Below are 22,836 nucleotides of genomic sequence, written 5' to 3'. Positions count from 1 at the left end.
TCCCTCTAGCACTTTAGTTCCCCCGCTTGGGCCGCCCAGAGCCATCGCGGGAACAGTCGCCGCTGTTAGCTCTGGCGACCATATGGTCCTAAGAGACCAACCCTGGACGCGGCCGAGCCAGGGCTATCGTCTGGTTCCCTCAGTCGTCCTCCCCGCAGCCTCCCGGCGTGCCTCCGCCGCTGGATTTGGTCGCTGACGAGATTAGTGTAGCAAGCCATTAGCTTAGTTATCTTTTTGTGAGCATTAGTTTAATTGTCTTTTTTGTGTGGCTCAGCAATGGACCCACCCTTAATTAACACAAGATATTTTAGAAAAGGGGGTGGGAGAAAGTGTTTTTCTTTTTATTGGTTGGGGCCCACATGTAAGTGTGTGAGAGAAAGTGTTTTTCCTTTTATTTTATTTTTTGAGTGGGTCCCGCATTTATGTGACACTTAACGGGTAGGGGCAAATTGTCCAAAAAAAACGTCGTGTAGATGGTCAAACCCATTTTACCGGATGGAAACAGAACGGAAAGGCATTTCTATAACGTCACTTAACGGCAGAGGGGCAAATTTGAGCATGCTTCGAAATTAGGGGTAAACCTGAGTAGGTGGTTCGAGTTAGGGATAGAAATGCAAATGGCCCTTCTTCTAAAGATCCAAGAAAATAGACAACCATTAAGAACCATGATCAATGTATGATTTACATAATACTTTCCTAGGAAATGTAAAGCTCGGACAATAAAGGAACACAAATTCAGAGTATTAGGCTTCTCTCAGGAATTATGTTCGCTTCTATCAACACGTCGATCAAGACACAAAGCTTTTGTGTTTGGTAAGAAAATTAAGCAGATATGAAGGTAAAATAAAATCATCAATATACTGTGTGCATACAATGCTTCATGGAGCGGACATGAAATGTCACATAAACTGCTGATACTTACTTTTCTGGAACAACAACACAGAGTGTTCACTACTCATTTGCAAATACCTAATTTGCAATCAGCAAAAAGCTTCATCAAGTATGTCCAACTCCTACCGGTCTGGCAGTAACATTGTTCCTGCTATCCTAAATTCAGTATCCAAAACCAAAAACGAAGAAAAATCATCTCTTTGGGAACAGGCAAGCAAAAAAACCATAATCCCCTCACAGGGAATCGTCCACCACGCACAGGCAGTGTCGCTCCTCCCAGGACCCTAAAAGAAGGAGAGAATATCTCATGTTACAAACCAGATGCAGAGTTAAGTAAGGGGAGGCCAAAGACATGTCCCAGCAACCTAAAATGCGTTATTCGCCAGCATGTTCCAGCTGGCCCTCACCAAGATACTGTAAATCTTAATGTACTTCACCAAATCAAGCAACTGAGAGTAGTATGAATATCAGCAGGAGATTATCTACAAGTTTCATGTGGGTGCCACAACCAAATTATGAACCAAATTACTCATATAGAATTTGAAATGAGCATCTGACCTACTACTGGGTGTGGCAATCAACCGAGATCTACCCTTGCAGCAAGAAGGAACCAAAGGGACGTGAATCCAATAAAATAAGTCCTCTTTCGTCTCTTCTCTTTCCCTTTCCTCCATCTCCAACTCCAAATTTCCTGTCCATGTTTGATCCACACCAATCGGTCAGTAAGAAAGTATAACTAATCGACTTGGTCTCATGCAACTTTGTGTTTGCAACAAAGGGGCAGGCAACATCCATGGGGTAGAGATATAGTTCACCGGAATTTAACACTACATTGAAACCATATCATTTTAGGTAGGATATGCACAAATGTGAAGTGATAACATCACAAAACGATTATACGACATTCTCCAATCTCCTTAATTTTGCAATTAAACATCTGCAACTTACAAAGTTCTCGTGTAATCTTTATTTCCTTGTTGCCATGATGGCCAAATAAACATGTAAAATCCTATAAAATCCTCACTTGAAGGAATGCTCCAATTTTAAACGACATATGAAGAAGCATGTTCCATCATGAACTTTTGTCAAGCAACTTGCATACGTCACAAAGCACTTGTTCATTGAAAAAATAACGGTTATAAAGATTTCATGTGTCTGCTTACCAAGAATATGCACATGCCTGTTTGAAGGACTCTGGATGTTGATAACATTGAGGTGCTCATAATGACGATAGTTGTGCTGGTACATGGTGCTTGTTGAGCCTGCACTTGTGGATGCACTCCCCCTCTCTCACCTGTTCCACGCAAACGGCCAGACCCTCACGTTCGACGCAAACACCCATCCCACCTGATTTGGCCATTTGGCCCTCATTTGCTCTCTTTTTTTGAAAAAAAGGTTTATCTATCTGGCCCTCATTTGCTCTCTTTTTTGCATAAAGCATGTTTCGTTTAGTGCGTTATTCCCTAAGAAAAATTATGTAATGAGCAAAGCGGGCATTTTGATTATACAGGTTGGCCGTATTTACATGATGGAATGAAATAATTAATACGAGCGAGCAACAAACCTGACACGCATGGGCAACAGATGAACTGCCACGCCAAGCTAGTGTCGGCCACCGCCTGGCGCCGGCAGTGGACGCATGCCCATCTGTGTGCTCGATAACGGTGCAGCCATGCTTTGCCAGCCAGAACCGTAGATGTGCAGCCACTGTCCTCCTCGGCTCCTGACCTCGGGAACACACAAGCGCATGCCCGCCGTCGCACATGTTGGCCAGTTGATCCTGCTCTACATTAAAATAGATAATCTGTGTTATATAAATGAGACGAAGCAGCAAGAACTTGAGCAAATAAGTTCACGCATTGGGCCATACAGCCTGCGAGCAGCGACGTGAACCTTTTGCCATTGTCCAAGATAGGGTTCCAAAGGAAGCAACAACATGGAATGGCTGAGAGAGAGAGAGAGAGAGATAGAGATAGAGGTAGATAGATAGAGAGAGAGAGAGAGAGAGAGAGAGGAAGCAGAGCAGCGGCCAAAGAGGCGACGGCACGACTACCAGCATCCGCATCTGCATGGACGCGGGCGCGAGAGGGGCACACGGCGTGTGCTGCTACTCTATGGAATCCTCCTCGGCGGTTCTCCTGACGCTCGCTCGCTGCCCACGCGTGCCTGCCGGGTCTCCCTCGTCAAAACGTCAGGCGCTAGAGGGGTGGCGGCGAATCACGTCTAGGGGCAAGGGTGCATCCTCCTCTCTCTCATCTCACGAGCATGTCGGCACACCTCCATGGGGTGGACTAAAGCCAGGGGCGCATTGCAACATGGAGTGGAGGGAGGTCACCGGTGGTGGTGAGGCCGGCGTACGTTGGAGTGCAAGGAGGACAGCGACGGACACGTCTATAGGCGGCGACACGGCGTGCATCTTCATCTCCTCTGTCGACCATGCTCCATCCAGATCGGACGATTGACTTGAATTGCTGATCGTGGGGTCAGTGAGAGGCAAGATCCATGGAAGGAGATTGAAGAGAGGGGTTAGAACAAAATAGAAGCAGGGAAAGAAGAGAAAAGGGTGAGACCTTGATCTTGAACTTTGTGTCGGGACGCTGTGGGCGCAGTCGTCGGGGCCTAGCTGGTACAAATTCAAATAGGAATTCGCCGCAGAGTTGGTATCCGTGGACAGCCCCTGATCATCGCAAGATGGAGCAGTTTTGAAGGTTTGATGACGCGGCGGCGCTCATGGCTTCAGGCGTCGGGGAAGAGAACGAAGGTGAGGCAGCCTGGGGAAGAGAACGAAGGGGCGGCGGCGCTAGCCCTGTCGTTTGTTAGGGCATTTACAACGCGGACGCTAACGATCGACGCCAGGGTCGATTTCCTGGTCGTTATGCCCGATTCCCACCCGAGACGGGGAATCTCGCTTGCGTCGATGCCGCGCAAAGCGTCGAGCGCTCCAGCGTTTTTTCCCGCTCGATGCAAAGTAACTAGGCGGCGGCGCTATCCTAGACGCTACAAAACACGTCGATTCCTAAGAGCCTGCTTCAGTTTTCAACGTGGGCGCTTCATTACCAGCGTTGTGGACAACGGACGCTTCTGTTTTCTTTTTCGTGTTTCTTTAATCACGAGGCATCTACAGATTGCTACTAGCGTTGGAGGGATGGACTCCTACACAGGCGCTAGGCAAAAAATACTTTTTTTCCATAGTGTAAGCGCCTCAACAAGCATTCACCATTGAAGATGCCCTTAGGGCTAGGAGTGTTAACAGCACGCTAGTCTCACGATCATATGGTGAATGGATACAAGAATTCACTCCTTACAAGCACAACTGTGCTGAATTTGAGACAGGGGTAAAGGGGAATTAGGGTTCTATGTAGCCGCCGCCGCCGCCGTTCTGATCGACCTTCGATGCCCCTGTCTCCTCACCCCTCGCTTCCTGATATGCTCGGGCTGCGTTTACCCACGGGCCACCCGTCACTCTCTGGTTGGGCCTTCGGGTTCTTCTCACCGGGCCTTGGGCTTCCATATTGTCAGGACCAGTAGTTGGCTGGGACGGTGGCCCACTGGTGCCAGGGTTGCTAACACCCTCCCCTCCTCGAGTTGTGGCTTGACCCCAAGCCGCTGCACAGGGGAACCGCGACCGAAGCTCGTCACGGTCTTCCCAGGTAGAATCAAGACCATCACCTGACCATCGTACCAAGACTTGGTCCACCACTCGATTCGCTTTGGTCTTCTGATGGTTGTCGAGAATTTCAATAGAAATAGCAAATTGATTAGAATCATGTGGCAAAACTGGGGAGATGGACACACCTGGCTTCAAAGCTTTTCGCAGCTGGGATACGTGGAACACCGGATGAATCTGAGAGGTCTCCGGCAATGCCACTCTGTATGCAACCTGAACAACGCGCTCTTGGATGAGGAAAGGGCCAAAGTACCGGAAGGATAACTTATGGCAAGCACGGCGAGCAATAGAGCTCTGCACATAAGGTTGGAGCTTGATGTACACAGAATCGCCAAACGTAAGAATTCTTTCAGACCGCCCTTTATCAGCTTGGTGCTTCATCCGCATCTGCGCCCGTAACAAGTGTTGACGGATAAGAGCAGTCATTTCCACACGTTCAGAAAGCCAAGTGTTGAGATCGGTGACTGGGCTGGCTGAAGCTGCTTCAATCCCCCAATGTCGCGGGTCATGGCCGTATAGCACAAAGAACGGGGACTTGCCATGCGCACTATGCCAGCTGGTATTAAACCAATACTCCGCCAAAGCCAACCATGAACTCCATTTCTGGGGGCATGAGTGGACAAAGCAGCGTAAGAATGTCTCCAAACATTGATTCACACGCTTTGTTTGACCATCTGTGGCTGGATGGTAGGGTGTGCTCATTCTCAGTGTGGTATTAGACCGACGGAAAAGCTCCTGCCAAAATTTGCTTGTGAAAACAGGATCTCGGTCAGATATAATGGAGTCAGGAAGACCATGCAATCGGTAGACCTGATCAATGTAAGTGCTTGCCACTTGAGGCGCTGAGAATGGGTGAGCCAGAGGTAAAAAATGGCTGTATTTGGAAAACTTGTCAACAACAACTAATATGCAGTTGTATCGTCCGGACTGGGGCAAGCCTTCAATAAAATCCATCGAGACCATCTGCCAAGCACGGACTGGTACAGGAAGAGGTTCGAGCAGACCTGGATATTTGCACCGTTCTGGTTTGGCTTGTTGACACACGGCGCAGGCCTGGACAAATTTCGTAACCACACGCTTCATGCGAGGCCACGCGCACACAGCCTTCAAGCGCTGATACGTAGCCGGAGCCCCAGAGTGACCACCGATGGCAGACTGATGACCATCGAGCAATAGTTGTTGCTGCATGGGAAGGTTACGATCAATCCACACTCGGCCCTGGTAGCGTAGCAATCCCTCCGCAAGCGCAAAGTGTCGGTGCGAATGTGGGTCAGACTGCAAATCATCAATGATCTTCTTAGTAAATGGGTCCTGTGTATAACCTTGGCGTACTTCATCAAGCCATTCTGGCTGGCAGAGGGATATAGCATAAAGGTCATCAGTTTCTGAGATCGGCCGACGTGAGAGTGCGTCCGCCGCGCTATTGTCAGCTCCCCTGCGATAACACAAACGGTAGCGTAACCCCAAGAGCTTAGTGAACGCTTTCTGCTGCCATGGGGTGTGCAGACGCTGATCTTCGAGGTGTACCAGGCTGTGCTGATCTGTCTTGATCACAAACTCAGCAGATTGCAGATATTGCCGCCAGTGTTCAACAGCCAACAGGATTGCCAAAAGTTCTTTTTCATAAGTGGAAAGCCCCTTGTTGCGCGGTCCCAAAGGCTTGCTCAAGAAGGCCAATGGGTGCCCGTCTTATTGCAAACTGCCCCAACACCATAATCGCTTGCGTCTGTCTCGATGGTGAACTGTTTACGAAAATCCGGCAAGGCTAGGACGGGAGCTGTAACCAATTCTTGCTTCAAGGCTTCGAATGCTGATGTACACTCGCTAGTCCACACAAAAGGAACATTCTTTTTCAGCAAATGGGTCAGCGGTTTAGCAATAATGCCGTAATGACGGACAAATTTCCGATAGTATCCGGGAAGGCCCAAGAATTGCCGGAGTTGTTTGACTGAGTGTGGCAACGGCCAATGCTAAACGCGCACAATTTTGTCTGGTTCAGTCGAGACCCCTTGCTCTCCAATGACAAACCCCAAATAGGATAACTCCCGCTGTGCAAACGAACACTTGGACATTTTGATTTGCCATTGATCAGCTTGTAACAGTTGCAGTACTTGCATGAGGTGTTGGACATGGTCAGAGAAAGACTTGGAGAACACCAAGATGTCGTCAAAAAACATAAGAGCACACACGCAAGCAACCGGCTTCAATGTATGATTCATGGCGCCTTGGAATGTTGCTGGGCCACCCGCGACTCCAAACGGAAGCACCTTGTACTTGTAGTGGCCGGAGTGCGTTTGAAATGCCGTTTTGTATTCTTCACCCTCGGCAAGGCGTATTTGATGGTATCCGGCACGGAGATCCAGTTTTGAGAACCAGCTTGCCTCAGACAATTCATCAAGCAACTCGTCGATCACCGGCAAATGAAATTTTGGTGTCACTGTCAAAGCATTGAGCCGTCGGTAATCGATACATAAGCGCCACTGGCCATCCTTCTTGCGCACCAAAATAGCAGGGGAGGCAAATGGACCGACTGAATGTTGAATAATGCCGGCTGCCAAGAGCTCTTCAACTTGCCGCTCAATTTCGTCTTTGGTTTCTGGTGAGTGACGATAGGGACGCATGCTGATCGGCTGGGCACCTGGTAATAGGGGAATGTGGTGATCGCAAGCCCTGCGAGGGGGGAGGCCTTGTGGTTCAGCAAACACATCTGAATAATCCCGCAACACTTGCTGAATTTCCTCGGGTACTAGGGCATTTGTTGTAACTGCCTCAACTGGTTTGCTGTCGTGGGGTATGCGGCACAGGTACACGACATGCTCAACCTCACCTTGAGTGCAAAGTTGCTGCAATTCCATGGCAGAAATCTGTGGGCAAACGCTATCTGAGAATTGATGTCCCTGCAATTGAATCACTTCGGAAGAAGAACAGATCGTCACAGTTTTCTGAACCCAATCAATGTCCGGGTTAATTGCTTCCAACCAATCCATACCCACAATAACATCAAAACCTCCCAATGGCAAAACTTTAAATGATGTGGAGAACTGGTGGTTCTGGACTTCCCACGAGCAGTTGGGGATTTCTGATGTGCACTGTAATTCAGCCCCGTTGGCAACCTTCACGCGGGCTGTTTTGGTCATAGACTGAATCCCTTGGAGTCCTTCCACATGCCTAGCATTAATGAATGAAGCTGAACTGCCCGAATCCACGAGGACTTCCACATCGCGCCCCTGAATCTGAGCGCTGAATTGCAGCAATTTGGAAGACTCGTTCCCGTTGAATGCCTGAAGAGAAATCGCAAACACAGTGTCGTCAAATGCATCAGAAACTTCACTGGCCTGACTATCTTCAGTTGGTGTAACACCCATGAAATCCATGAGTTCCTCTAATACATGCATCTCGATGGTAGCTGGGCAAGTGTGATCACGCCCCCATCGCTCGTCACACTTGAAACATAATCCTCTGGCCCTTCGGTATGCACGCGGTGTATTGAGGGAATTTGCCTCCGGAGCCACTTGGCGCGGGGGGTCAGCAGGAGCCGCACGCGCTGCATCGACGCCGCGACGGTCAGCCGCAGCTCGTGTTGCAGGAGGGCGTGATTGATGAAGAGGGACCGCCTGTAGAGGAAGGTGTGCCGCCGTTCGGTACACTGGCTCCGGTGAACGGATGTGCTCTGGTCGCACTCCGTCGTGCACCTCCTCCTGGACCAAGGCGAGAGCACACGCCGTGTCCAAATCAGAGGGCCGCTGGACCATGACCGCAGCTCTCAAATCCACCCGCAATCCACCAATGAAGCGTGTCAAAAAATAGAACGGATGAATTTCGTCAGAATAAGACAACAGTTGATTCATCAAATGTTCAAATCTCTCAATGTAATCCTGTACTGTACTAGACTGCTTAATTGCAAAAAAGTGCCGGATCAACAGCTGATGGCGATCGCGACCGAAACGGGTTGCCAAAACATTACAGAAGCCCTCCCAATTCAGGCCTAAGACTTTCTTTCTAACTGACTGTAACCAAACAGCTGTAGTAGAGGAAAAATTCAAGGTAGCCATTTGGACCGAAACGGACTCTGGAATCCCATATATGGCAAAATATTGCTCACAAAGATCCTTCCACAGCAGTGGATTCTCACCATCGAACAAAGGAAACGGCATAGATGGTGGACTGGGAGCATTGGAAGCAAGAAATTGGGCAAAATTTCCTGAACCTCCCGTCAGAGACATAGTAGGGGCTACAGCAGGTAATTGAACAGGGGCTGCAGACGGTAACTGAAGTAGGAGATCGACCGTACCGTTGGCCGGAGGGGCCGACGGGGTGATGGAAAGCCCTTCGACCGCCGTCCGTGGAGAAGGAGCGGTGCCGTGGCCATCGGCCCGAGGAGATTCGCGCGCCGGAGGTCCGTCTGAAGATGAATTGCTCTTCCGCGCCGACAGATCGAGGTGATCTGTCGCTGACGCCTCCCCGACGGCGGAGCTCTTGCCGCCGGTATGTTGCTTCTTGAGAAGATCGACCGCCTCCTGCAGATCGGTGATCTGGGAGTCGATCGCAGGCTTCCAGGAGGAGAACTCGGCAGCGATTGAGGACTTGATGTCCTCCCTCCACTCCGCTCGCAATTCCTTGAAGAATTCCTTGAGGTCGCCCTTGGTGACGGGTTCCAAGTCCTTCTGCATCCTCTCTGCTCGCTGCTGCCGCGTCTCGATGATGGACGCCGCCAGGACGGAAGCGAAATTGGGCGCCTGCTGGCTCTGAGTACCAAGTGTTAACAGCACGCTAGTCTCACGATCATATTGTGAATGGATACAAGAATTCACTCCTTACAAGCACAACTGTGCTGAATTTGAGACAGGGGTAAAGGGGAATTAGGGTTCTATGTAGCCGCCGCCGCCGCCGTTCTGATCGACCTTCGATGCCCCTGTCTCCTCACCCCTCGCTTCCTGATATGCTCGGGCTGCGTTTACCCACGGGCCGCCCATCACTCTCTGGTTGGGCCTTCGGGTTCTTCTCACCGGGCCTTGGGCTTCCATATTGTCAGGACCAGTAGTTGGCTGGGACGGTGGCCCACTGGTGCCAGGGTTGCTAACAAGGAGGGAGACATGGGATCGTGGGGTTTATGAACCGGGTTGTATATGGAATATATAATTTTTTTGCGGGGGAAGTATATGGAATAATTGAATAGATAAATTGATGAAAGTTCTGAACATGCTGTGGAAGGAGGGATTATTGAATATAGATTGATTATTAGATAGATTAGAAAAATTGTGATTGTGTGTGAACGTGATGTGAAAGGAAAGTGTGGCCAAGGATTGATGGGTTTTTTGGTGGTGTTTTTTTCCTGGTTATTTGCCCATCGGTTTTGCGGCGGAGATGAAAAAAAATCAATGGGATGGTAGCGTTCGATGGGCGAGCCTAACGAGATGAAATGACAATGGACTCCCTGTTTAGGAGTAGAGATTATTTATCCACCAATTCTTTGTGGGAATGAAAAAAAATCGTTGGCGAGGTAGGACCGCGTACGTGGGAGGTGGAGAGGACGAACGAACCGTATCGATGGTGGGGGCTGCGAATAAACGAACGACGTAAGTATGGAAGGGGATGGGTGGGAAAAATAAATCAAAGAGGGAGGTGATCTGTTTGGAAGGTGATCTCATGTATATGGTATTATTTTTAAATTCTTAATTACCAAATATTTATATGATTGAATTGAATCAACACCTACCAAAGCAAGCACGAATAAATGGAAGGAGTATCAGACGTGATTCGGTTTTAAGTGTGAAGAAGGAAAAATTAATCGTGAGAGGGGTGGTGGGAGGTGAGATGAAAAAAAACTAGACGAAAAAAACCAGACGAAAGTGATGGGACTATTCAACCAACTCGTCCATTAGGAGTAGAGATTATAGCGAGCAGGAATGGAAGAGGGAAACAAATATTTACAAGTATTTTTGTTGCCAGAATGCGTCGGCGAACCAACGAAAGTGACGCTGGTCGCTGGGTGCGCCTGGATGGATAGTAGAGAAAGTAACATTCTGGACATAGCCAAGTGGAACCGACCATCAGATTAGAGAAAGTCAACATTTGCGCGAGCATGGACATAGCCAAGTGGAACCGACCTCTGGAAATGTTGGTTGAAGCATGAAATGTGGTAGGTTCCAGTTTGTCCCTGGCTAACGGGCCTTCGTTCTATTAGAACAAAGCCTTATAAACACTTTGGGCTATGATAATGCCTATGCGATAGATAGTCAAGGAAGAAGTGGAGGAATAGGGATTTTTTGGAATAATACAATAAATGTTGAGATCTTGGGTGATTCTGTTTATCATATTGATGCAAAGGTGGTAGAGGAAGGGAAAGACCCATGGAGGTTGACATGCGTGTATGGCGAGGCCCAGACACAACTGAGACACCAAACATGGGATCTCCTAAAGGGGTTGGCGTCTTTTAGCAACCTCCCTTGGCTGTGTTTGGGCGATTTTAACGAAGTTTTACGTCCGGATGAACATGAGGGAGCTGCTAATCGGAGTAATGCACAAATACAAGGTTTCCGGGATGCGGTTCACGTTTGCATGTTGATGGACTTGGGCTATCATGGCAGATTTTGGACCTTTGAGAAAAAAGTGACCGGGGGATCCTACACCCGCGTGAGGCTTGACAGAGCGATGGCCACAGCTGATTGGGCGGCGCTTTTCCCTATGGCCAAGGTTACAAACTTAACTTCGGCGTCCTCGGATCATGGACCAATACTCGTACAGTTTGAAGAGGTTTTACCACGCCCTAAACCGAGCTTCCGGTACGAAGTGATGTGGGAGTCACATGAATCATGGCGTGACACTATCAGCTCAGGATGGAGCGAACTGCAAGCGGATCAAGGAGTTGAGGGGATTCGCAGAAAATTGGAGCTTCTGTCAAAGAACCTCTCGGCATGGGAGGATGCAACTTTTGGAAGTGTTAGGAAGGAGATCAAGAAGGCAAAAGCGGAGCTAGAGAGGCTTCGGAGTGTTCCGTCTAGGACTGCTCCAAATCACCTTGAGCAAAAGTTGAATGAACGACTGGTTGAGCTCTATCATAGGGAGCAGTTAATGTGGAGACAAAGATCGCGCATACAGTGGCTGACTGCGGGTGATCGCAACACAATTTTTTTTCACATGAGAGCAAATATGCGGCGTCGGAAGAATATGATTCGAGCTCTACACAATGCGCTGGGTATAAGAGTAGAGGACAAGGCTGAGATGAAACAACTTGTGACAGATTTCTATAAAACCTTGTACACGATGGAAGGTGTACAGGGGGTAGATGATGTATTACAACATGTGCCTCGGAAAGTGACACCAGAGATGAATGCTTCGCTTTGCGCTCCTTACACAAATGAGGAAGTAAAGCAGGCCCTGTTTCAGATGTTTCCTACGAAGGCACCGGGGCCAGATGGTTTTCCTGCACACTTCTATCAGCGCCACTGGGACATTTGTGGGGATGAAGTAACTAAAGTGGTGCTTCGGATCGTCCGTGGAGAGGAGACTGCTGCAAGCATTAATGATACGGTACTCGTGTTGATACCCAAGGTACAAAATCCCACTCTACTTACCCAGTTTAGGCCTATCAGCCTTTGCAATGTGATTTATAAAATAGCTTCTAAAGTGGTGTCGAATAGATTGAAGTTGATATTGCCAGATATTATCTCAAAGGAGCAATCAGCCTTTGTTCCCGGGAGGTTGATCACGGATAATATTATTTGTGCGTATGAATGTTTGCACTTCATGAAGAGAAACAGATCCAAGACAAATAGCTTTTGTGCACTTAAGCTTGATATGATGAAGGCATATGACAGACTAGAGTGGCCTTATCTAAAGGCAATTATGGTTAAGCTTGGCTTTGCACCAGATTGGATCCATACAGTTATGAGCATGATCACTTCTGTTTCATTCTCGGTCTTGTTTAATGGAGAAAGATTAGAGAGCTTCTCACCTTCCAGGGGTATCAGGCAGGGAGATCCTATTTCCCCTTACTTATTCTTGATTGCAGCGGAGGGCCTTTCGTGCCTTTTAAAACACAGTTCTCAGTCATTAGTGCTCGGTGGCATAAAGGTGGCGCCCACGGCTCCGGTAGTGAACCACCTTTTGTTTGCAGATGACAGCCTGCTGCTTTTCAAGTCTAGTGTCCAGGGGGCAAATGAGGTTTCAAACCTACTTGATGCATATTGCTTGGCTTCGGGCCAAAGGGTAAACTATGATAAATCGTCCATATTTTTCAGTAAGGGATGCCCGGAGACCCTTAGGGTGGAGATAAAGAATATACTTAATGTGCAGAATGAGTCTTTGAGTGAAAAGTATTTGGGTCTGCCGACCGATGTTGGACAGTCCAAAAATGGCACCTTCAAATATTTACGAGACAGAGTTTGGGAAAGGATAAAGGGATGAATGGAGAAACTTTTATCAGTGGCAGGAAAGGAGGTTCTCATAAAATCTGTGGCTCAAGCTTTACCAGTTTTTTCGATGTCTTGCTTCAGATTACCTCGAGGCCTTTGTGGAAGCATTACGTCACTCATTCGTCAATTTTGGTGGGGGAGCAAGAGAGGCAAGAGGAAACCATGTTGGGTAGCTTGGGATTTGATGACCCGGCCGAAAAGTTTGGGAGGACTTGGCTTTCGGGATATAGAAATCTTCAACTTGGCACTTTTGTCTCGGCAAATTTGGAGATTATTGAATGATCCCTCCTCTCTTAGTGCACAAATCCTTAAAGCATTATATTTTCCACAATGTACAGTCCTTGAAGCTCAACTAGGTCCACATCCTTCTCAGGTGTGGCGATCTATACTTGATGGGAGAGATATTATCACCCAAGGAGCTATCCGGCGTATTGGTGATGGAACTACCACGAACATATGGCAACATAGTTGGATCCCAAGGGATGGAATGATGAAGCCGGTGGCCTCCTTAGTTGCTGACCCACCGCAACTGGTTTCTGATCTGATCGACCACACTAGAGCTGCGTGGCGAGAGGACTTGCTTAGACAGGTGTTCATACCCATTGATGTGGAGGCGATCTTGCAAATACCGCTCTGTACACGGCGTGTGGATGATTTCTGGGCATGGAATGATGATCCAAGGGGGCGTTTTTCTGTACGATCAGCTTATAAGATGATTGTCAAGATCAAGATTGGGCGCGAGGCATGGCTGGAGGAAAGGGAGGATCCTTCCAACTCTGAACATGAGATGAGGGGGTGGAACTCGCTATGGAACATGTCAGTGCCACCGAAACTGCGCTTTTTCACTTGGCGATTGGCGCAACATTCACTCCCTACGGGAGATGTCCTAAACCATCGTCATGTGGCCACTACGAGTGCTTGCTTCCTATGCGGAGGGCAGGATAGCTGGCGGCATTCTTTGCTGGAGTGTAATGTGTCTAGGTGTGTGTGGGCACTTTCAGAAGCCGAGATGGTCGAGCACATGTGGGCAACCTCAGAACCTGACGCACGACTGTGGCTCTTTGCCATGAATGACTCTCTTCCACCGGAGCAATTTCAGTTGATGATTGTTACTTTATGGGTGATTTGGAGTGCAAGACGGAAAGCTATACATGAGGATATATACCAGACTCCGTTTGCCACTGACAACTTCATCAAAGCTTACTTATCAGACATAGAGTTTTTGAAGAAGAAGAAGGAGGAAGCACATGGGATAGCAGTACCACGACCCCGTACGTGGATTCCACCACCAACAGATTACTACAAACTCAATGTGGACGCGGCCGTGTCACGCCCAGGTACGTTTGGCGCAGTTGGTGTGGTTTGCAGGGATGAGAGAGGTTTGTTCATGGGAGCGTCAGCTCTCGTTTTCAGAGGACTGCACAACCCCCAAGTGCTAGAAGCACTAGCTGTTCGGGAGGCATTAGCACTTTCAGAAGATCTCTATATCAACCATTTACTTGTTGCCTCCGATTGCAAGGTGGTGGTAGATGCAATCAGACAGGGAAGCTCAGCAGAATTTGGAGCCATTGTCGAGGAAATCAAGACTAGAGCAACTACCTTTATTTCATGTTCGTTTACTCATGAGTATAGGACCTCCAATACGGAGGCCCATAATCTCGCAAAGCATGCGTTATCTTTAGGGTTTGGCCGACACACTTGGCTAGGACAACCCGGCGATCTTCTTTTTGTACCTATGAACATTATGATTCAGTAATAAAGCTTTGTGAGATTCTCAAAAAAAAAAGTGATACTATTTTTTGCTGCCTATGTGGTGTTAATCAATCAACCGATCTCATCTAACAGCGCGAGACTCCTTTTTTTTTTTTTTGCGTGGAGACAAGCGGGAGGCTCCAACAGGACCGTGCAAGCACGAGCCGGCCAATCGGATGACTCCCACCTCAGCTTTACTATGGGTCTACCGTGGCAAAGAAATGCATGTAATGCCACAAGCACGTTGCAAGAAACACTAAAGTTTCTCTCCCACAGCCCACCTTTCCGTTGACCACTGTGATTCCTTTTTTTTAAAATAAAACCGAACTTTATTCATTAGAAATAATCAATGCATCCTTTTTGAGAATCATTACAATCTCATTTAAAGGTTCCTCAAAGCAATCAAAAGTCAAAGAAAATCTAGCTAATTTAGCGAGCTCATGCGCTACTTTATTTGCTTCTCCACACAATGTTCAAATCTAGTAATAACGAAATTGCATGCATAATGAAAACAATCGTCAAAAATTGCCGCCCCCGCCCCCGCCGAATGCCCTCCGTCCTGCATGGTATCGATCACATCCAGGTTGTCCGAGTTAATAATAGGGCGATTACACCCCGCCCTTTGTGCTAGTGTTAGGCCAAATCTGAGAGCTAAGGCCTCTGCCATTAAAACATCCGCGCAGTAATCAATCTTCATATTCCCTCCAGCGATGAATCTGCCTTTGTCATCCCTTAGAACCGCCCCCATCATGCCCCTAAGCACGTCGTGATGAAAAGAAGCATCAGCATTAAAGTTTCAATAAACCACTGTGATTCCCTAGTATGCTTAAGTTTTGATGATCAAATGGGAAGGCCGAATTAAAGCACTTCCAAAGTGAAGTAAATCATATGATGCAAGACTTAGATGCATTTCATTTTAATTATAGGAAACATCATATTGGGTCAATGAACCCCTTTCTTCAATGTAATCTTATAAATAATGCAAGAGAGCCATGATGGCCTTTCTTCGATGGAAATTAACTAGTTGAAAGAAACCTTAAGCAATACTACTCTCACAACTAACTAAAATGAAACATAAACTCTACGAATGTGCAAAATCTTATATAGAAAGAAAAGAATAAAATATTTTTCTTTACAAAAAATATACCCTATTAAATAATGTCATGCGAAAAACCGATCTTAAAACCCCACGGGGACAGATCCCTAATTCTCAACATATTACAGGTTTGGTCGCCACCGATCGCCTACAGCTGCCGGTGGTTCCCCAGTCGAACTCAATCATGGCCAAAGGTTCGTGCCACACAATCCCCACAAAAAACAGCCACCGCTTCCTTTTCCGGGTAAGATTCGTGCCGCCCGAGGTTGGCCACGACCATCGTGGCTGGATGCAAATGCGTTGCGTATTCTCACGGAAGCGGCATCATCCTGGTTCTCAATGTGTTGGCTGAGTACCCCGTCATAGAAAGCGCTGCCAAGATGTCCACGCACATGATTTTACTCGACAAAACCGGTTCACCGGCGCCTTCCGCACGGACAGTGGGATTCAACAGCGCGCCTATCCCCGCGTTCACGGAAAAAGGAGCTGCTTACATCCTGCTGGTAGAGAGGGATGATCTCATGGCCAACTGTGTGGTGGATGACTACTTCGAGGTGCTGTGCTCCACTGACATCAGCTGGGAGAAAAACTGGACACCTCCGGCTTCACCGCCGGGTCTGGGTCATGATCTGACCATCATGCTTGGTAAACAAGACCTCACCGATGTTTCCATTGACGTCGGCCGGGAGAGCTTCAGCGCACATCGCTTGGTGCTCGCGACCCGATCGCCCGTCATAAGAGCGCAGCTCTATGGCCCAATGGCCGAAAGCAAGATGACTTCGATCACCATCCAAGACATGGAGGCCTCCACCTTCCGATCTTTGCTCCATTATATGTATCATGGTTCGCTACCCCATGCTGGCAAAAATGATGGTAGTCGCCATGTTGATAGGCGTCTGCTTGTAGCCGCTGATTTGGCGTCCACCATAGCACAGTACCAGCATCTGCTTGTAGCCGCTGATAGGTATGGGATGGAGGAGCTGAAGATGATATGTGAGGACAAGCTATGCAGCAACGGTATCATCATAGACAGTGTGGTCTCAATGTTGGAGCTCGCGGAGGACCATGTCTGCCCCAAACTCAAAGCTCGGTGCTTTGATTTCCTCGGTGATGGTGACAATTTCAAGATGGTCGCGACGTCTGGTGAGTACCTCCATTTGATGCAGAGTTTCCTGACCCTCTTGGTCGAAGCGCGGGAGTATATAACAACCTAAAGAAATGTAACCCAGGGTTAAACCGGGGCTCCCTGTGTCACCCCCCTCGCGACACAGAGGCAAAACCTAGCCGTCGCCAAAAAAAGTTCCTTCCGGACCATCTCTCGCCGCTGCTGCCGCCGGCCTCTGCTGCGGTGTATGCAGTATGCGCTTCTATGCTATGCTCTCCTCGGCATGGTTTTCTTTTGCCTCGATGAGGCAGTCCAACCTCTATGTGATGTCGTTGACTCCATGCGAGGTTGGATGCTACAAATTGGGAGCTTTCTGGAGCGAGCTAAGATTGCACTAGGTAGGCTCGCCTTGGTGCCGGCTGTGTTGCAAACCTCTCATGTTTTTTCTCGAAAAGGGGGTCTCCCCGGCCTCTGCATCAGAACGATGCATACGGCCATCTTATTAACCAAAAAAAGGCAAAAAGTGCCAACAAGGTTCCACAGTCTCCAGCTAAGCAAAAAAGGAAAAAGAAAAATGCAGCTCACACAGAGCTACAGATGGCTAGATATACAAACTAGCCCAAAAAAGATGCCACAACCGGCTGGTTAATAATAGATAGGGAAACTAATTGCCTATCCTATTACATGACCGCCATCCAAACCGGTTGAAGATATCCCGAGCGACCATCTTCCAACGGATAGATCCAGTAACCAAATGCTCCCTGGCCTCCATCGGAGTGAGTAGCGACCACGAACGGATGAGTGCCGTAGCTCGGAAAATAACCTGCAAAAAATGAATCCGTGATGTTCTGTTAAAAACCAAATCATTTCTGCAATTCCAGATAGTCCATAACAAAGCACAAACTCCAACCCGTATATGTCTTGCGAGAACAGGCTCAACCCCATTGAGCCATGTCCCAAATAAAGCATTGACAGAAATCGGCGGAGTAAGATTAAAAGCAATATGGATCGTCCGCCAAAGAACTCTAGCCAACGGGCAATCAAAGAATAAATGCTTAATCGTCTCATCTCGATCACAGAAACTACACCTAGTAGGTCCTGTCCAATTGCGTTTAATCAAGTTGTCCTTTGTTAAAATAACTTGTTTATGGACAAAGCACATAAACACTTTAATTTTTAAAGGCACCTTGACAGCCCAAATAAACTTGGAAGTTGGAATAGCAGTCGAATTAATAACATCAATATACATTGATTTAACTGTAAATACTCCAGAACTAGTCAACTTCCAACGCAATATATCGGGTTGGTGAGAAAGTTGAACCTCCATCAGTCTCCTAACTAGATGAAGCCATTCCTCCCAACGATTGCCCGCTAGCGACCGTCGAAACTGAATATTAAGGGGGATAGATTGGAATACCGTTGCCACGAACACCTCACGTCGTTGAGCAATCGGATATAAAGACGGATATTGAATGGCTAAAGGTAATTCACCAAGCCAAGTATCCTCCTAGAAACGGGTACTTGTACCGTTTCCAATAACAAATCTCGTCCTATTGAACATAGATTGTTTGACTTTCATTAGTCCTTTTCAGAAAGGCGAATCAGTCGGCCTGACTGCGACCTGGGACAAATTTTTAGTTTGGAGGTACTTGTTGCGGAGGATCTGCGCCCACATGGCGTCAGTCCCGGAAGACAGCTTCCACAACCACTTACTAAGAAGACATCTGTTCTTGATTTCAAGATTTTCAATACCAAGACCCCCTTGGTCTTTCGGTCTACAGATGATGTCCCATTTAGCAAGCCGGTATTTTCTTTTAAGTTCATCACCCTGCCAAAAGAAGCGCGACCGATAGAAGTCCAGTCGTTTCCTAACACCAACTGGGACCTCAAAGAAAGATAAGAGAAACATAGGCATACTCGTGAGCACCGAATTAATCAAAATCAAACGGCCTCCGTATGACATTAGCTTACCCTTCCAACAGCTCAGTTTTTTCTCAAATCGATCCTCGATGCACTTCCATTCTCTGTTTGTTAGTCTACGATGGTGAATCGGAATACCAAGGTAAGAGAGGGGTAAACTCCCCAACTCGCACCCAAACAATTGCCTATAAGACTCCTGGTCGTCTTTGGCTCTACCAAAGCAGAACAATTCGCTCTTATGGAAGTTAATCTTTAACCCGGTCAATTGTTGAAACAGACATAACACCAGCTTCATATTTCTCGCCTTGGCCAAATCATGCTCCATAGAGATGATTGTATCATCGGCGTACTGAAGGATGGAAACACCTCCCTCAACAAGATGAGGAACCAACCCACCCACTTGACCATTCTCCTTAGCCCATCCTATCAAAATTGCTAACATATCCACCACAATGTTAAACAGAATAGGGGACATCGGATCTGCTTGTCTTAGGCCTTTATGTGTCTGGAAATAATGACCTGTGTCGTCATTCACTTTAATTCCCACACTCCCTTTTTGCGTAAATGATTCGACCTGTCGGCGCCAGGCTTCATCAAAACCTTTCATACGCAATGCCTGTTGGAGGAATGGCCACTTAACCTTATCGTACGCTTTTTCGAAATCCACCTTAAAAATCACTCCATCTAATTTTTTGGAATGGATTTCATGGAGCGTTTCATGAAGGACAACCACCCCTTCAAGGATGTTCCTGTCCGGCATGAAAGCAGTTTGGGATTGCTGCACCACAGATTGCGCAATTTGTGTGAGCCTATTAGTCCCGACCTTGGTGAAGATTTTGAAACTTACATTGAGGAGGTAGATCGGCCTGAACTGCTCAATCCTCGCAGCATCCGTTTTCTTCTGAAGCAATGTGATAGTTCCAAAATTCAAGTGAAATAATTGAAGCTGTCCAGAGAATAGATCATGAAACATAGGTAGTAAATCCCCCTTAATAATGTGCCAGCACTTTTTATAGAACTCAGCCGGGAACCCATCCGGGCCGGGAGCCTTATTGTTTTTCTTTTGTGCAATAGCAGCGAACACCTCCTTTTCTGAGAAAGGGGCAACCAGGATATCATTATCAGCAGCAGTCAATTGAGGCACGTCCTCAATCCTGGACTCATCGAGGGACACACAATTGGCCTCCGGCGGTCCAAATAGCTGTCTATAGTATTCAGTAATATAGGTTTTGAGATTATCCTGCCCTAAAATAGTACCCTCATCCTGTTCTAGCTGAAATATCCGCTTCTTTCCGTGTTTACCATTAGCAATGAGGTGGAAAAATTGAGTATTCGCGTCCCCTTGGACTACTTTGCGGACCTTGGCACGCAAAGCCCACTTCAGTTCTTCTTCGCGGAGAAGTTCTTTCAGCCTCTGCTCCGCCTCATTTTTAACCTGGAGCTCGGCGGGCAGCAACAACGCGGACTCAGCTTTTACGTCCAAGGCCTGCACAAGAGAGAGGAGCCTATCCTTCTCAATCTTATACACCCCACTGAGATGCTTAGCCCAACCCCGTAAGAAACTTCTCAAATGTCTAATTTTATTCTGCCAGCGCTCGACCGCCGTCCTTCCTCCAACAACCTTAGCCCACTCCCTGGCTATGATGTCTAAGAATCCCTCGCGTTCGAACCAAGCCATCTCAAAAGAGAAGGTGTTTTTGTTTCCTATATGGTTCGGCTCCCCTGAGTCCACGAACAAAGGTGTGTGATCGGAGATTCCCCGCGTGAGAGCTTGCACTGTAACAAGAGGGAACTTCTGTTCCCACTCCACGCTGGCGAGAACCCGATCAAGCTTTTCATATGTCGGGTTTGGCATAGCATTAGCCCAGGTAAACTGTCTACCAGTAAGCTCTATCTCCCTTAGATCTAAGCTTTCAATAATAGTATTGAACATAAACGACCACCTGCCGTCGAAGTTATCATTATTTTTCTCCTCTCTCCTTCTAATGATATTGAAATCCCCCCCGACCAAAATCGGAAGCTGTTCGGACCCACATATCCGAACAAGATCCGCCAGAAACTCCGGTTTAAGCTCAGGTTGGGCGGCACCATAGACCGCTACCAAGGCCCAGTTGAACCCATCAACTTTAGACCTAACACGAAACTTTACCGCGAAGTCACCCATTACTACACTCCGGACTTCAAGGGAGTCACATCTCACACCCAGTAAGATGCCTCCCGATCTACCTCGTGGCGGGAGGCAATGCCAATCGAAATCAAGACCACCCACAAGAGAGGAAAGAAATTGCGGCGCAAAATTATCTCGACCGGTTTCCGACAGAGCAATGAAATCTAACCGATTTCCAGAGACGCTTCAGCAAGAAACCTTCTTTTAGCCAAGTCTTTCAGACCTCTGCTATTCCAAAAGATTCCTTTCATAGTTCATCATGGAATTTTTTAGCAGTCCGAATCCTAGCACTCCTACGAACTGCAGAGTCGGGATAACTCTTTCGCTTCCACTTACAGCTCGGCTTAGTGTTCTCCGTCACCCGGTCCTCATAACCGGACTGAACGGAACTGATATCTACATCATCTAAGGGCGCATCATCGCCCTCCGACTCCTGATTAGAAGGTGCTAGGTCCGCACATAGATTATTTAGCACTCTAACCCCTAACGCATCAATTTCCTCATCATTCATGGGTTTGACCGCAGCAAGATTGCGAATAGTCTCTAAGGCCCGCTCCGCCTCTAAATCTAACATATCATTCACCGAATTGGAGATTTCAAAATCAGTAGCGCCTAGTGAAACTCCTAATTGGTTTGCATTATTAACAATCACCTCAGGATCAAAATGCAATAGAGAATTAGATATGTTAACGGACATACCAGTAGATATCGCAGCATCGTGGAGCTTGGCCGCCCTCATAGCGCACCGCTGCTGCATATCGTCCACCTCCGGAAGGTCTAGAATGCGAGCACTCATCCGTCTCCCCGTCGAGACCGGATTTGGGATACCGCCAAAGGCAACAATCTCCTCTCGAGAATGAGGAAGCTGCGGGCTCCCGATGCCCTCGGACAAGTGCCCGGCGGGTATGGCAAGAGGCGGGACAACTGGGGCCACCTGCCCACTCCCTCCTCCTGCCCCGCCCACCGGCTCAGAGCGAAGCGTCGAAGTCGCCGAGAAAGCGGTCCTCCTGACCGCAGACGAGGGAGGGAAGTCTAGGGCCACCTGCCCCAGCCCCTCCTCCCCCAGCGTCCCGGGGGATGCTGGCGCCACTGCTAGGGCCTGAGGAGGGAGAGCCGAAGCCACCTGCCTCGGGCTCCCGCTCCTATCGCTGGCGGCCCCCGACGTGGCCGGTGTCCCCGGCGCCTGAATAGGGATGGGAGAGGACAAGGCCACCTGCCCAGACCCCCGTCCCGTAAGGCCCACCTCGGTCATAGATGACAAAGACGGAGCCACCTCAACCTGTACAGCAAGGGAAATAGGAGCGACCTCCGGCTCTACATCCCGAACTGCAGTCCCCGCAAAGTCCAAAGAAGGAAGCGTGTGCTCAAACTCATCATCAGTCTCTACCCTATCACTCCACGGTTTGGGGGGCGCAGAAGCAGGCTCAAAGGACCCAAAACACAGTGTCGTCGTGGGCACCGAAGGTGACGGTGTCGAGGCAGCTCCGGTCCCCTCCCTAGGCAACTGAGCATCTGGACTAGGTCCGGTCGACCCCTCTCGAGCAGGCTCACCTGGCGCCCCCTTGGCTCCGGCACCACCATCGCTCTCGTGCATATCAACATCATCCCCAGCAACCTCTTCAGCGAACATCTCAACATCCTCAAACTCTATGTCGAGTGGGAATACCTCTCCCCTATATGTCCAGTGAACGACATCAGGCACGAAGTCAACATTCAGAACACTCACCAACATCCGAGCCACTCCATGAGCCCGAGTGAAAGCCATATCCACTCTCTCCGTCTTTCCAACCATGATACCCATACTGGCTACAACTCGAACGTCCT

General features: G+C 48.2%; 2 protein-coding genes and 1 long non-coding RNA gene across 4 annotated transcripts; 1 reads left to right on the top strand and 2 right to left on the bottom strand.

Moving 5' to 3' along the window:
- Positions 1–1,173: 1,173 nt before the first annotated feature.
- LOC119332644 lies at positions 1,174–2,659 on the bottom strand. Its single transcript, XR_005161069.1, has 3 exons — positions 2,055–2,659; positions 1,450–1,582; positions 1,174–1,340 (listed from the first exon to the last, which is right to left on the bottom strand). It is a non-coding gene; the product is annotated as an uncharacterized LOC119332644 (long non-coding RNA).
- A 1,421-nt stretch (positions 2,660–4,080) lies between these two features.
- LOC119330043 lies at positions 4,081–9,627 on the bottom strand. 2 transcript variants are annotated; one of them, XM_037603149.1, is made up of 2 exons: positions 4,687–9,627; positions 4,081–4,609 (listed from the first exon to the last, which is right to left on the bottom strand). In XM_037603149.1, exon 1 carries the CDS (start codon positions 9,226–9,228, stop codon positions 6,529–6,531), a length of 2,700 nt encoding a protein of 899 aa, XP_037459046.1. In that variant the 5' UTR covers positions 9,229–9,627; the 3' UTR covers positions 4,081–4,609; positions 4,687–6,528. The 2 variants fall into 2 exon arrangements, with proteins under 2 accessions (XP_037459046.1, XP_037459047.1); XM_037603150.1 differs by having other exon boundaries at positions 4,081–4,606.
- A 3,835-nt stretch (positions 9,628–13,462) lies between these two features.
- Positions 13,463–17,034, top strand: LOC119333933 (TD and POZ domain-containing protein 1-like). Its single transcript, XM_037606645.1, has 2 exons — positions 13,463–13,788; positions 16,140–17,034. Exons 1-2 carry the CDS (start codon positions 13,463–13,465, stop codon positions 17,032–17,034), a joined length of 1,221 nt encoding a protein of 406 aa, XP_037462542.1.
- The last annotated feature ends 5,802 nt before the right edge of the window (positions 17,035–22,836 follow it).

This window comes from Triticum dicoccoides, chromosome 7A (assembly GCF_002162155.2).
Source record: "Triticum dicoccoides isolate Atlit2015 ecotype Zavitan chromosome 7A, WEW_v2.0, whole genome shotgun sequence".
NCBI classification, from domain to species: Eukaryota; Viridiplantae; Streptophyta; class Magnoliopsida; order Poales; family Poaceae; genus Triticum; species Triticum dicoccoides.
This window is presented reverse-complemented; position numbering and strand designations above follow the sequence as displayed.

Bases quoted from the DNA above. Each gene is read 5' to 3' on its own strand.
- LOC119330043 (XM_037603149.1), bottom strand. From the start codon at position 9,228: ATGCAGAAGGACTTGGAACCCGTCACCAAGGGCGACCTCAAGGAATTC.
- LOC119333933 (XM_037606645.1), top strand. From the start codon at position 13,463: ATGAAGCCGGTGGCCTCCTTAGTTGCTGACCCACCGCAACTGGTTTCT. The intron at 13,789-16,139 runs GTCAGTGCCACC...TTCTCACGGAAG, and splicing joins TGGAACTCGCTATGGAACAT to CGGCATCATCCTGGTTCTCA.